General features: G+C 57.5%; 1 protein-coding gene across 1 annotated transcript; it reads left to right on the forward strand.

Moving 5' to 3' along the window:
• The first annotated feature begins 1,847 nt into the window (after positions 1-1,847).
• Positions 1,848-5,492, forward strand: MSRB1 (methionine sulfoxide reductase B1). Its single transcript, XM_052772514.1, has 4 exons — positions 1,848-1,946; positions 2,515-2,657; positions 2,783-2,897; positions 4,165-5,492. Exons 1-4 carry the CDS (start codon positions 1,892-1,894, stop codon positions 4,194-4,196), a joined length of 345 nt encoding a protein of 114 aa, XP_052628474.1. The 5' UTR covers positions 1,848-1,891; the 3' UTR covers positions 4,197-5,492.
• Positions 5,493-15,421: the final 9,929 nt, after the last annotated feature.

The following is a 15,421-nucleotide window of genomic DNA, read 5'->3' on the forward strand; positions in this document are numbered from 1 at the left end:
CCCAACTATTTCATTAGCGCAGGCACAGCTTCACCCTCTGAACTGGTTAGCAGCAGACGTCCAGGTGGACGATGCTGCAGAGACACAGGGGCCCAGCGGCCGCTGTGGCTCCTTCCACTGGCTGAAAATCTGCGCCCCAAAGGCGTACACGGCCCTTGAGTCTATTTGGAGCCTTTCCCGACACCCCGCTCGTCTGATCTCGGTGGATCATAAGCCAGGCGCTTTCAAAACAGCAAGTCACCCATTCCCCGCGCGGTGACACGGTGCGTCCTCAGCTCCCCGCCGCCCCACGGTGCTGCAGCGAGAGCCCCTTCCTCCCCCTGCCCGGGTGCCTGCCACAAATCATCAATCCCTGGGGCTGGAGCGGGGAGCTCAGCCTGCCCGAGATGAAAGCCTGACCTAATTCAAACCGGCAGCATCCAGCGGGCAGGAGCGCTGGCCCAACGCGGGGTTTTCCATGCTGAGCGCTGGCCCCACGCGGGGTTTTCCATGCCGGGCACAGCCCCGGGGTGAGCTCCTGGCTGATGGACACGTTCGGTGGCATTAGGGAGCAGGGACCCATCCAAGCGCTTTGCTGCGGGCCGCAGGGCTCCGGCAGCAGGGCCGGCTCCTTGGGACAGTCCCTGGCCTCTGTCCGAAGGGCGCCGTCATTTTTGCTCTTGCATCAAGAAAGGTGCCATTTCTGCGTGAGGCCGCTGGATGAAGACTCATCCAAGACGTCCTCAGATAAAACTAGGGAAGAAGAGACTTGCGGTGCCTGGTTTTTTGGAAGGAAAAGGAAGCCGCACGCAGCTCATCCCTTGCCAGAGCCTGCCGAGGAGCCGGCTGCCTGCGGTTCACCTTCAAAGCCCTTACCTTTGCCACATGCCGGGCTGCTGCCTCCTCCTCCTCCTCCTCCTCCTCCTCCTCCGGGACCCCCACGAAGGGACGCAGCTCAGACCCCGCATCCCCTCCCCATGCTGGCCTCCGTGGGGAGGGTGCCCACGGGTGACCCCTGGCTCTGCGCTCCCGGGGTGGCGGGACGGGTGGCCCCCACTGAACCTGCACCCACATCCCCATCCACTGAGCCCCTGGCGTGTGCGTGGTGGCGGAGCCCCCGGTTTGTCTCAAGAGCTGCCCGACCTCCATCGCCCACCCCGGGCAGCGCTGCGGGGGGGGGGGGGGGGCTGTGGTGGCCCCGGTCCCCTCCCCGCGGGTCCCCCGTTCCCGCAGCGCCGGTACCTGGGCCAGATGGGGGGTCCCGGTGCCGCCGGGGAAGGGTCGATCCTGGTGCTGGAGACGGACGAGCAGCCCCGGCGCCACCGGCGAGACGGACTGGTCCCAGTGCCGGGGGAGAACCGGTGTTGGTGCCGGGGGCGGGGGGGGGGGAGGAGGATGACAGGAGGGTCAGTCCCGGTGCCGGGGGAGGACCGGACCCTGTACCGGGGAAGAAGAACCGGTGCTGAAAGAGGCCGGGTGGTCCTGGTGCGGGGATCCAAGGACTGATGTCGGTGCCGGGAGAGGAGGGTCGGTGCCGGCGCCGGTGCCGGTGCCGGGGGTGAAAAGCCGGTGCTGGAGGCGGAGGATATCCGTCCTGGTCCCGGTGCCGGCTGTGGATGACCGGTGCCGGGCTGAAGCTCGCCCCTCTCCAGCCGCCGGTGCCGGAGCATCCGCAGGACCGGACCGGGTCCCCGCTCCGCCCCGCTCCGCCCCGCGCCCCCCCACCCCCCCGCCGCGGGTACCGGGACCCCCCCCGCCCCCGGTACCGCCTGCACCGCAGCGCCCCCTGCCGGCCGCGGGGTGGGGGCGCGGTGGAGGCGGGGTCGGGGCGGGGCAGGGGCGGGGCAGGGGCGGGGCGGGGCGGGGGCGGGGCCGGGGCGAGCGGAACCGGGCCGTGGCGGCGGGCGCAGCCATGTCCTTCTGCTCCTTTTTCGGGGGCGAGGTGTTCAAGGATCACTTCCAACCGGGTGAGCGGGGCCGGGGGGAACGGGGGGGGGCGATCTCCGTGGGGTCTGGGGGTCCCTTCCTCCCCGGTGGGGCGGGCAGGGGGTGGCTCCCGGAAAAGCTGAATTCCTCGGGGTGAGTGGGGGGGGGTGTCCTTCCTGTGGGGCATCTTCCACCCGTGGGGACCGGGCTGGGGGTTCCCTCTCTGGGGTCCTTTTTGGGAGATTCCCCCCATGGGGAGGGGAGGGGAGATCCTGCCTATAAAGGTGGGGCTGGGGGGGGTGTCCCCCTATAGGGGTCCCTGGGAGGGACCCTGTCCTGCGGGGCTGGGCTGTAGAGGAGCCCCTATAGGGAATACGGGTCCTGCCCCACGTCCCAAAACCTCCCGCTCCTCTGCCTGGCCTGGGGGGGTCTGGCAGCAGCAGCTGGCAGTGGCCCACGCGGGCAAAGTCCAGCGTGGGTGGGTGTCCCATGTCACCCTGCTGACCAGTCCTCACCGCTGCCCGCCCCCCCCAATCCCTGGTAATCGCTGCTGGGAGCCGGCCGGGGGGCTGCCCCCAGCACTGACCCCTCTCCTGCCGCCCTCCCCAGGCATCTATGTGTGTGCCAAGTGCGGCCATGAGCTGTTCTCCAGCCGCGCCAAGTACGAGCACTCGTCCCCGTGGCCAGCCTTCACCGAGACCGTCCACGAGGACAGCGTGTCCAAGCGCAAGGAGCGGCCGGGGGCTTTAAAGGTGACGATTCTGAAACATTTGGGAAGTAGCAAAAAAACCCAAAACCCCATGGGCTTTTTTTTTTTTTATGAGCCTGTCTGCTGAGAAAGATGGCTTGCTGTCAAACCCTCTCCTTGCGTTTCTAGGTGTCTTGTGGCAAGTGTGGCAACGGGCTCGGCCACGAATTCCTCAACGATGGGCCGAAGAGGGGGCAGTCTCGCTTCTGAATATTCAGCAGCTCGCTGAAGTTCATCCCGAAAGGTAAAAGCTGTGGCTTGGCAGCTGTTCCGCCCCACGTAGTTATTTTTGGGGAAGCTGCTGATAGCCAGGCCACGCTGCGTGTGACGCGCTGCTTTCGGCAGAGCATAACTAGCCGTTGTTGTGGTTTAACCCCAGCCAGCAACTAAGCACCACGCAGCAGCTCACTCACTTCCTCCCCCACCCAGTGGGATGGGGGGGAAAATCAGGAAAAGAAGTAAAACTCGTGGGTTGAGATAAGAACGGTTTAATAGAACAGAAAAGAAGAAACTAATAATGATAACACTAATAAAATGACAATAGTAATAATAAAAGGATTGGAATATATACAAGTGATGCACAATGCAATTGCTCACCACCCGCCAATTGATGCCCAGTTAGTCCCCAAGTGGTGATTCCCCCCCCCCCACTCCCCCAGTTTATATACTGGACATGATGTCACATGGTATGGAATACCCCGTTGGCCAGTTTGGGTCAGCTGCCCTGGCTGTCCCCCCTCCCAACTTCTTGTGCCCCTCCAGCCTTCTTGTTGGCTGGGCATTAGAAGCTGAAAAATCCTTGACTTTGGACTAAACATCACTTAGCAACAACTGAAAACATCAGCATGTTATCAACATTCTTCTCATACCTAACTCAAAAACATAGCACTATACCAGCTACTAGGAAGATAATTAACTCTATCCCAGCTGAAACCAGGACACGGTTCAGATAAGCCAAGGAGCCACCTGCATCCTAAATAAATCTCACCTGCATCAGTCTGCCCAGCTGGCAGCTCCGCAGGAGCTCCCTGACCTCCCACGGTGAAATGCAGAGCGTGCTGGAGCTCTTGGATGCGGCCGCAGGTCCCTGTGTGTCTGAGGGGCGGCTGAGCCTTGGGGGTTTTCTGGTTTTCTGCTGGTGGTGCAAAGTGAGGGCAGGGAGCTTCTGCAGCAGCGTCAAAGGGGCTGGGAGAATTTGCTGGTTCACTCCTCAGGGAAGTCAGGTGGGAGCTCTGAATATTTGCAGGTGCCCTGCGGGTAGGGAGCGAGTCTGTGGTGAAGGGCAGGGCTTCTTGCTGTTGTGATTATCATGCTGTTTGCTTCCCCCAGTCAGAAAAAGGCTTTGGGAGGCCAAGTTCAGGGCAGCACCCTGGCCACAACTTGCTTTCCTGCCTGACGGACTACAATGGCTGTGAGATGTTAGCTGCATGTAGCAAAATAACCATATAAAAGGGGCTGGGGGTTCTGGAGCAAGATACATGAACCCTGATTTTTTCTCCCCCCTCTTTTAGGCAAAGCAGACAAGGACCTGAAGGAGAAGTAAGCGAGCTGCCCTACTTGGCACGTGGCTCTTGGGCTGATCCTGCGTTCACACCTTGGGGCGCACTGTCCGGTCAAGGGGGCACCGGGAGCAAAAGAAACTCCGAAGAAGCTCCTGGTTTCCCTGTGCCGGTTCCCTCTCAGGGCTGCTCCGATTTGGGGTGCTGGGAGGAGCACGGGGGAGGTGAGGGGAAAAATGGGGTTGCTGAAGCTCTGAGCTTGCTGGGTGACAGGTTGTATGACCTTTGCCTGAGGGTGTTTCACACGAATTGGGGTGATGCAAAGGCTACAGCTCTTCATTTTACCCACCCTTACCCCCTCCCCAACCATCTGTTCTCCCCAGCATCCTCGCCTCTGCCAGCAGCAGCTACTGCTGAGTCCTTTCGGTTTTGTCCATTAAAGCAGCACGCGTGCCTGCGGTCCTGCCTCTGCTGAGCTCTGGGGCGGTTTTGCTGGTGACTTCAGCTGAGCCAGGACACCCTCCAGATCACAGCCAGGAGGGGCTGATTCTGCCGTGGCACTGATGCAATCCAGAGTCGCTCCACTGGCATTTCCAGGGAGTAACGCTGGATTAGCTGAGGTCAGAGTCTGGGTTAATCTCTGGTGCTATTCTGGGCTGAGATCATGGTATGAATTGCCCTATATAAACCCTTCCAGGGTGCTAGGGCAAGGATGATTTTATGATCCCACTAGACAGCATCCAGGTATTTTACCCCTATACCCATTTTGCACACAGTAGAGACGGTTCTAGATTTCCCATGTCCTCTGGGCTTGATTCGGACTTGGCCTTACACCAGATTTATCACTGTGCTATGAACTCCAGTGGCACTAACGGTTCTTCCTTGCTGTACACTGGTGCGAGGGAGGCCAGAATCGGGCTCACGGGCTGCACTTGGCACAACTCAGGCTTTAGGAATCACATCTGCATTCCCTCTGCGCTCGGAAGGGCAGTGACACTGATTTCTCCTTAAATCGGCATCAGATTCGTGGCCTTCCCTCCCTGTCCCAGAAACCAAATCCTCCAAATCAATACGCAAGGATTTTTGAAGACCTTTTGTTGACCCGTGGGTCCAGTGGTGCAGCTCTAGTGCAACACGTGGGTGGTTTGGTGAGGCTGCGGGTGCTGTTATGGTGCAGCTGCGCTCGGGCACGTCGGAGGCTTTTCTCTGCATGCGTTTTGCCTCAATCCCACCCTTACGAGGGCAGCGATAAAAAGCGCAACACGCCAGCTCATTACCTCGAGCTCATTGCTGGTCTTGTACCTCTTTCAATATTGAAAATAAAGCACTGATTCACTGTGTTGGAGAAATAACCTCTTCTCTTAAAAAGCACTAGTGATGGCACCCTGGTGCATCTGCCATGGGATTCCTTCTCTGCTTGGTTTTCCCAGTTTTGGATGCAAGGATGGGGAGGCTGCACCAGCGGTGGGATGCGTGCGAGGCAAGTATAAATGCAGGTACAAATGCAGGGCAGGTTTCTGTGTCTCCAAAGCCTTGTCCAGAAGGCTTGAGAGCAGATTTCACCTGATGTCTCCATCTCCAGCCACGGACCCGCATCCCTGGGTGCAGACACGTGGTGTCTTGCATCCAGCGTGGTCTTGCATCCCGAAGGGTTAGCCTGAGGTCGGTGCGTGTGGTTTTATCCCCTGCCTGTTACTGCTGCCCCAGGTTTTGCCGTGTGAAAGGAGGATGCTGATGCATTGGAGGCCTTCCAGCATTCCTGGGGTCAAAACTCATTGGGGAAGGTTTCCTTTTCACTCCAGTTAGCATTTTTTGCCCAACTGGAGCTGGTTTTAGCTTGTTTCATAGTGTGTTCTTGGTTCCTTCTGGGCTGGCAGGATTTTCTGGGCAGAAGGGATCTGAGTTTTAGCAGTGTCTCACAACAGTTTCCCTGCATGAAGCTGCCTGCAAGACTGGAAGGTACAACCCTTCTCTGCCTCCCAAAGGTTCCTTCGCCCCGGCAGGGTTTGATACTGGGTTCACGGAGGCTGGAGACTTGAGCTGGGCTTTGCTGGACTCCAGTTCCCTCCTCCAAGGGAGTAAAGTCTGCTCTGGAGCACAGGAGCCAGCACCACGTCTCGCTCCCGCCCTGCCACCGGCTCGTGCCCCGTGGCATCACCCTCACCACCTTCCCCATCTGCAGGATGACCTCTGGCTCTAATTACTAATCAGGTTCAAGCCTGAAGGTTCAAGCTGCTTTTCGACCGATTAATCCCCTGATCTGCCGCTTTGCCCCTGATCTGGTGACCACGCGAGCCCGGGAGGGCAGGAGCTGCCCCTTCGATTCCCACCCTGGAACACGATGGGACCATCCATCCCTGGGATGTCTCCCCGCTGCCCCTTGCCCACGGCACTGGGAAGGAAGGTATTTTTGGGGTGGTTTCCCCAGAGATGCTGCGGTGGAAGGAAACCCCCTTGGGAGCGCCAGCAGCGAGGGGACGGCGATGATTCCTCCCACTCGTGGGTTCTCCAGCACCGTGTGCCACGGGGAACCCAGCCACAATTCCACGCTGCCTTGCAGTTCGTGGACGCAGGCACGGGAGGGTGCAAGTGCTTTTCCTAACCCTTCCCCAGGCGTTGCAAGGAGGGAAGGGATGAGGCTGGGGTGGGCACGGCAGTGGCTTCATCTTCTGTGGATCCACCCGTGCAGCAACGAGAAGGAAAATTACCTGGAGCCAAAAAAACCTCAAGATGGTTTAAATAAGGATGGGATGTTTTTCTGGAAATCTGGCCGGAGCCACCAATGCCAGCAGGGATTTTGGTCAGGGGGATTGGCAGCACCCGGTGCTGAGGATACAGGATGCGACCCTGCAGGGCAGATCCCATCATCCCTGCCCCTTCCCAGCTCCACCGAGCACCCCGGGGCATCCCGGGCACCGTGGGGTCCCTCGTCCTACCCCGGACTGCTGTGGGTGCTCAGAAACCTGCTCTGCTCTTCCCTGGCTCTGTGGCACTGGGCATCCCCATCGCCTCCGCTGGGCTGCGGCCAGTCCTTCCCCTCTGCCATTCATCCTCATTTTATTATTACGCTAATGACAATTCTGGCTTAATAAGAGGATTTTGCTTAGTTGGGCAAAAGCGGCCCCACATCAGCAACACGGGTTTAATGACAGAAATTGAATTACGTTACCAGGCCGACGCAAACTTCCCTGGTTGTTTAAAAAATCATTAATTTCCTCCGCTGTAGCCTCCAGCTGACCTCCATTTTTAATTTTTTAATTTTTTTATTTGCGTGCCATGAAGAGGACCTGCCTCTTTGACCCTCCTCGGGATGGCTCCAGCGGACGGCAAAGCAGCCAGAGCACAGCAAGATTTAGATTAATTCTCCTAATAACAACGACAAGCCCTATAGAAATTATGTTACACAAGGAAAAAGAAAATGACCTGGAGGCATTAGGAAGCTGTAATTACCGTTATTCCTTGGAGCCAGCGCTGTGGGAGAAGCGAGCCGGCTGGCCGGGCAGTCCTCCGCCTGCACCTGGTTGCTTTTACCTGAAATTTTCACTTGTATTTCAAGTTGGCTGCCCGGGATGGCTCCTTCTGTTCTATTTGTGTTGTTTTATTTAATTTTACCCTTTGATCAACAGTTTTTCCCACTCCAGCTGAGCCTGCAGGCTGCCCTGTGCCGGTAGGTCTGCAGGCGTGGTGGCACACCAAGGGCAGGAGGAGGCTGTAAATATGCAGCGAGACCCCAAAGCAGCACTTTTGGGGTTTTACACATTGGGGCATCCCTCGGGCAAGGCAGCACAGCCTGATTTGGGGTGTTCTTGCACAGTCTGGTCCCAGCAAATGGGTGCCTTCAGCCCCAGCCACGGCCCGGAGCTGCGCCAGGGTCCCGTCCTGGTGATGAGCTCTGGAGCATCACTTTGCTTAAAAGGGATTACTTGAATTCTTTTGGGGGCAATAAGGGCTGGAGCTGGTTTTGTGTCAATTACAGAAAATAAAGTGATGGTAATTAAAAAACCACTACACGCCCCTGATTTTCCCCGAGGCGCGGGGGGCTGTCAGGAGGTGAGGTGCCCCCCCATCGCCCGGCTCACCCGCTCCATCCCGGGGAGCTCACCTGTCCCTCAGCACATCCAGCAACAGCTGGAGAAAATTAAAGGCTTATTCCACTTCTTTTGCTGATAATAACTTCATCTCTTCCCTGTTCCAGGCTGCCTCCCACCTTGAGACGCCGCTCGCCGGGCAATCGCTGACCTCGTTCCTGAGGTTTGGTTATTACGGCTGAACCTCCAGGAGCCACGAGGTGGGGAAATTTGGTTTTGGTTTGCGGTGTGCATTAATTAGGGAGATAATGACTGGAAACATTCAGAGCGAGTCTGAGCGTGCTGGAAAAATGTTTAGCCCAAGGAAAATTTAAATCTTTCTTTTTTTTTTTTTTTTTCCTTCCCGGCTGTTGAGATCTGACTTTTTAAGGCAATTAGTGAGGGTTTATTTGTTAATCAGTCATACTTATACGCTTGCTTTGGGGTCTTATCTCACGCTCCCAAGTGCACATCGCTTCTAATCATGATCTTCATTTTTGATGTGGGAGATACCCGTCCCGGGCTGGCTGTGCATGCCACGGTGCAGGCACGCTCCTGCGCTCAGCAGCGGCTGCCGGCTGCACCAGGACGCGACGTGGGCTGACGCCGGTGCTGCCCTTCCCGTACCCAAACAGCCACATCCACCGCGGGCTCCAGCCTCAGCCCAAGCGTGTCCCAAGTTTTCAGGGGTTGCTTCCCTGCATGGGTCTCCCAGACTCTGCCCAGGGTGGGTCTAATCACCCCCAGCCGAAACCCCATCCCATGCCGTGGGTGCAGACAGAGCCGGTGTCAACCCCCGAAACGGCGGTGCCGGTGCGGAGATGCCCACAGCACTCCTCCCCGCTCCGCGCCCCGGCGTGGAGCAGGATGAACCGTCCCCAAAACACATCACCCCCGTGGCCTTGGGGAAAGGCCCCAGCAGGGAAAGCCGCGCCAGACGGTGCCGGCATCGGTCCAGCCCCGTGCCGGCATCGGTCCAGCCCCACGGCTGCTCCCGTGGCTGCTCCGATGGGCCACGACCCAAAAACCCACCGGTGGTGGGCAATGCCCGGCTGGGGCTCTCCTCTCTGTGATCCTCGTGGCGCGTGCTTTTAAGCGATACACTTTACTGTCTACAATAATGATTTGTTGCTTGTAAAACCACCGTGATTAACTACAGTTTAGCCTCCTGGTTTCATGTCTTATCATGTTTCATCTCACACAAAAGACATTTACAGTCTATTTTCAACTTCAAAGCAAATGCTTCTTGCGTGAGCATTAGGGAAGGCAAATATTTAAGCAGAACCTGTATGGTATTAGCGTCTCTTGATGTTCCCTGCTGAGTGAGGATTGATGGCTGCCTCAAAAGGCAGGTTTTTCCTATTGTTTTATGCACCAGTGATTAATATTTCATGTTCCCACTGTTATATATTTGCTGGCTGGCACTGGCCTACCCTGACAATGCTTTCTTCGTGTCTTACATGTCCAGCTTTTATGCACTTCAATATAAGAAGTGTGACTCTTGGCAGGGTCAAGAGACTTATTGAAGCCTCCTGCCCGAGTTTTTCGAATTAAGTTCGTCTTGATGGCATTAGGGCGGATGGCACGTTCTCCTTCTCCAACAATACCTCTGTCCTGTTGCTCTGCCCCAGCCCAGACCCCTTTGCTGCCCCAACTTTCGGGTGGGTGCTGCAGGCTCTGTCCCTGCCTACCTGGCCGTGCACTCACTTGGATGGGGACAGTGGGGATGGCACCGTGGGGACCGGATCATCCTGCAGCAGCAAGAGAGTGAGGCTGGATGCTGACCCACCACAGCCCTGCGGAGATGGGGGGATATGGACCGGGGCGAGAAGCAGCTCCCGTCCCTGGTACCACCCTCTGCTCAGTGCCTACGCTGCACCGGCATCGCCCCGAGACCATCCCGGTGCTGCCGTCACCATCCGGCACCGCGTGTGCCGCCCCGGCGGGGTTTCTGTTCCCCAGCGCCGGAGGAAGAAACGCGATGTTTGCACTGGACTCGCCAGCGCTTCTGCACCGCAACTGCCAAAAAAACCCCAAGTTCCCCAGCCAGCCTTGTCGGGGCAGGATGAAAATAGCCCAGGACCAAATTCCTCCACTTTGAACACGATGACACACTGGCGTGCATTTGTCTGAACGCTAAACATATTAAGACCAGGAACTGTAAGGGACGGCTCTGCTTATCATCCAGCTCGGAGTTAATATAATTCAATTAGCATGAACAGTAAATATAGCTCGTTTTAATTTAGATGGAGGGGTTGCTGTGTCTCCATCCTTTAATTTCAGGAGTAGGGAAGCTGTGGGAGGACTGCCAAGAATTTCTGCAAACCCCACATTTTCTCCAGGGCCGCGGGCTCTCGCTCCGGGTGCTCTGCAGCGGCGGCGCGGAGGCCACCTCCGAGGAGCCCGCGCGCTTGATGAGCGGCACTCGGCGAGGGGCTTCCCGGAGGGGCAGGGAGGGTATGATGATTTTGAACTGCATCGTTATTAGATGCAAAATAAAGACTGGAAAGCCACCGGGAGGGAATAAGTGGTGCAGTCTATTTAAAGAGGAAAAGATCAGCTTGGGAGAGATGCTGGAGACATGTGTCTTCAGGGCTGCGCTGCATTCTTTGGAGATTATTTTAAATGCGTGCATCTTTTCTGCATCACAGTCTATCTTTGTTCCCCTCTGACGTCTTGAGTCGGGGCTGGTATTTTATGGCCATGGCTGTGCCTGCCAGCAGCACGACAGCTCTGCTGGAAATTAACTTCTCTGTGCTTTAAAAAAAATCTCACAGGCATAAAATTCAAAGAAAGAGATCAAACTAGTTAATCTCGGATTAATTTAAGCCGCTGGCTCCGGCGGGCAAAGCATCGAAGCTCTGACAGGGATGTAACGCAGGCGGGAGGTGCTGCCTCTCCCAGCCGTGTCCCATGTCTGTCTGTCCGTCGGTCCAGGCATGGGGGCATGGCACGCTGCTCCCTGCCCTCTGTCTGGATGAGGTAGCCCTGACTGCGGTGCTTTCCATCGGCCCATCCCGGACAGCGGGACAGAAATCGGGTGACATGCTCTTTTCCCGGGAAGTCCGTCTCGAAGGGAGCGGGGTTTGTGGGTGCAAGCGTGCGTGAGGGGTGAGGTCGGTGATGGGTCATGGGCTAATGAAGCTCATGAAATACATCCTTCTCTGCTGGCTAGGCCAAGTGGAGTGTTTTCTATCATCTCTCCCGACGTTACCGCATGACTTAGATTGCACTTAATTAAAATAGCTCATTTAACTGATGGCTCCTAAGATGCAATACTGGAGATTGTCCGCTTTTCCCATCCAGCCCACATACAGCAGAGGGATGTCAACATCTGGGTGCTGCTGCTCCGGTAGGATGCGGGGACACCAGCGGGGACCGTCTGCCTGTGCCACTCCGGCTCAGATGGTGCTTGGATAGAAACAGGCATGAAGGGATCGCGGGTTCAGTGCTCAAAGAGCTTTTGAACGTCCTGGGTTGTCCAGTACCCGGGATCTGACCCTCCCTGTCCCCCAGCCCATCCACGAAGTGAGGTAGAGACCAGCAGCCCCCACGGAGCTGGTCCAGGTTATCCCATCACCCCACTGTGCTGCGGGATGGGAGCCGGAGGCTCTGCCGGTGCCGCTGGTGGGCTCGGTCTCAGCCATGCTTCCCGGTGTGCCTCTGAGGTGGGGAGACACCATCTTCTATTGCATTACCAAAAACCTCTTATCTTTATCCACTTCTCAGAGTTCACAAGGCCCACAGCGGGTGGGTTGTTCAGGCTGGCTGCGTCTGCCTCCCTGGCTCTTTAAAGCTCACCGTAATTAATGACCTGTTAAAAATCAGCCTCAGTTTGAGCAATGGGCAAATATGTCCTTTCCCAGCCCAGAAGCACCGGCTGATGGGCACGGAGAGCTCAGCCCTGCTTGTCCCATTGCTTTGCAGAGCTGGATGCATCAGTTGAGGATGTGTCCGGCTCACCGGCACATGGACCTGTGCTGGAGCTGGGCATGAGCCTGAGGGGTCTTGGCTGCCGAGACCCCTGCAGAAATGGGGTACTGCGGCCTGATCCTGCCTGCAGAGCTGATGGGTGAGCGGGCGGTGCAGTGGGGAGCACGGGGCAGGGCTGGGTCTGGGGACACTGATGGGGCTGAGTTGCTCCACCTGGCTCAGGCATCGCCCAGAGCAGTGTTTAAAGGATGAGCTGAGCTGTGGTTTGGGGTAGGGGCTGCTTGGGGGGGGTCTCTGTTAATGCTGTGACCCCAAAATCCTCCACGTAGAGATTGCTGGAGTCAGCAGGAGCAAACCCTCTGCCTGATGGCCCCATTTGGTGAGTGGATGCATCAGCTGAACACAGCAAATCCCCAAGACCTGACTTAAACATCAACTCTGAGCTGCACCCTCATCTTATGCGCTTTATTGTGTATTTAAAAAACTGAACAATAGATGTCGCATATATGCTAGTAAACATCAGGGTGAAATGCTGGCTGTGGGGTGGGAGCCGCAGTGCGGAGCCCCCGGTCTGGGTGGTGGATCATGGGGGTACTGCTCAGCAGGGCTCCCGCACCCCCTGCCCTGAATATACCCACCCCCCTCAATGAACACCCTGTTTTGTGGGTGCACGAGTCTTCCAGAGAGCTGTGAGCCCAGGCAGGTTTTTGCTGGGAAACTTCATTACTGGAGCTTGTGTCCATCCCTGGTGGGACCCACGTGGATGGCGATGGGCTGCCGGGGGAGCTGGAGGCTTCGGAAAGGGGGGGCTGCAGCTCTCAGCTGGTTTTCCCATGGGAAGGAGGCTGCTGTGGTCCCTCGGGCTCTTTGTGAGGGGGTTTCCCTCTGGACCACGGTGGTTGGTGCAGCCCAGCCTGCCCGGGGGACACGTCCCCGAGCTCTTGGGCTCCCCGGGGCTGAAGGAGGCTCCTCGCAAAGCTGGGTCACTGCTGGGATTCCTGTGCTGCAAGGAGAGGATGGGGCTGCAGTTGGCTGTTTTTTGGGTTTTTTTTCGCTGTCTGCCTTGTTCCAGTTTAGCCTGGAGGTACGGTATTTGTGGGGGGAAAAGAAAAACCCAGTGGTTGCATATTCCTGCGTACCCGGGCTCCCCGAAACAGCGGTCTGCACGCTGCAGACCCCCATGCAGCACGTCCCGGCTGTGCCGAGCACCGGGTGGCACGGATGTGCCGAGACACCCGGCTGGAGCCAGGGCAGCCGCCCACGTGTGCGCTGGGCTTTCTCGGCACGGGTGTTTGCACGATGGGTGAAGATAAGCCTGGAGCGTTTCTTGTTTCTGAGGGATTTGTTGGGAGCTGGGCTCCCTGCGAGGCGCGAAGGTGAGACGAACGCCTCTGCCTCGATGCAGATTAAACTGGGGGAAATAACGAAAGGCTGTAATTTGCCAATACATGCTGAAAGGCGAGACAGATCGTGTCTTCAATTACAGCTGCTCACGTGCGTGAGTCGCTAAAATATGCAAGGTATTCATTTAATTTCTCCATTTGAGGCCAGCGCAGTATCCTGATCCTTATCAAACCCGTGGCTTGGACGTAGGCTCTGGGGCGGAAATGTGCTCTCGCAGACAGCTCGAGTCAGTCCAAGGCACTGCTTAAATCTTCAAAACTGGGCCCAAATTGAACCTATATGTGAGCTTGTGCAGGTTGCTGTTGGAGGAGGATCATTTTTACCCAGTATTGTGCAGGATCTGAATTTCTGTTTTGCGTGACAGCAGCGGGGGAGATTTTGGATCCCGGGGAGCTGGGAGCACCCAAGGGGACCTGTGATTGCCCCGAGCTTGGCCTCAACGAGGCCGTGAGTGCCTCCCGATGCTCCCCGGGCTGTCCCCAGCATCCTGAGGACGGGGTTGTGGCTGGCGCCAGCAATCCTGCTCCATCACCGGCACTGCCGCCCTGCTCTCCCCGGGGATCTGCTGCAGAGCCATCCTCGTGCCCACCGGGAGAGCTCTGGCTGCAGGGCTCCAGCCCATGGGAAAGGTTAAATGACTGCAAACCATAAGGAAGTCTGTAAAATTAGTGGCTAATTAGCAGCAACTATGGTCTACATCATACCACGCTGCTGCTCCGTGCGGGGATGGGTGCATGTGCGACACTGTTTTGCTCCCTAGCCTCAGACATTTGCATTTGCTTGTAGCCTAGAGCTACCATGTTGTAATTGCAAAATTAGGGCAAAACAAGTGATTTGTTCCTACAAATGATAAGAGCAAATGGAAACACCTCCCACCAGAGCTCTGGCAAGGCAGACATCTGCCTCCTGGCACTGCGGTCTGCAGGAAGGGAAGGGATGCACGGGGAGAGCATGGCCGTGCCTGCAGCCTCCCGGGCAGGACTGGCACCGCTTGGTCCAGGTGTTGGGAAAAATGGGCCAGAGCTCGGAACCCCGCTCCGTGTGTGGAGCACAGCACATAGCGATGGATGGATGCGGGCTGATGCACAGGCTGGTGTCAACTGCCACAAAATCTATTGTCCCCTGCTGCTGCACAGAGGGACGGGACCCCAGTAAAGGCTCCCACTGCCTCCACGTTGCCGCTGGTGATGCTGGTCGGACGCGGGTTATTTGTTGGTGAATTTGCGGGGTTGGTATTTTCCCTTCCATCTGCTCTGGCTGCGGGTAGCTGTGAGCTGGGCAGCCGCCGAGGCGAGCTGAGCTGAGGACTGCAAAGCATTTGCCGTAGAATCTGAAGAATTTGGAGTGAAACCCCCAAAGAAATTAAGGACAGATGGGTTACAGGGGAAAAAAGAAACCCAGATTCCTTCTGCCGCTCGGTGCCTGCCTCCGAGGCAGCCCCTCGTCCCCGCTGCAGCTCTGTGCTGGCCACGGGGCTGGACGGGCATCCTCCTGCGTGCCGGACGAGCCACCGCAGGGACACCAGCACCTCTGCCCTGGGGACGATGCCACGCAGGGACGATGCCCCTGCAGCAGCCAGGGCCATCCCTGCTCGCTGCCCGCGGCCGACCCTCGCCGATGGTCCGGGAGGACTCGGGGCTTCTTCTGGAGAGACCCCGAGTTCCATCCTGCAGCGGAGCAGAGCCCCCGGCGAAGCACCAGCTCCTTGAGGAGCAAAGCGCAGCGGGAGACACGTGGCAAGAATTAACCTCCTCTCCCCTGATTAACGGCTCCCGGAGAGGCTCCGGGGCAAAGCCAAATCCACCCGCTGCAGTGGCCGGTGCTGCCCGGGCTGAGAGGAGCGTGAACCCCATCCCCACACCCAC

This window comes from Harpia harpyja, chromosome 21, assembly GCF_026419915.1.
Source record: "Harpia harpyja isolate bHarHar1 chromosome 21, bHarHar1 primary haplotype, whole genome shotgun sequence".
NCBI lineage: Eukaryota > Metazoa > Chordata > Aves > Accipitriformes > Accipitridae > Harpia > Harpia harpyja.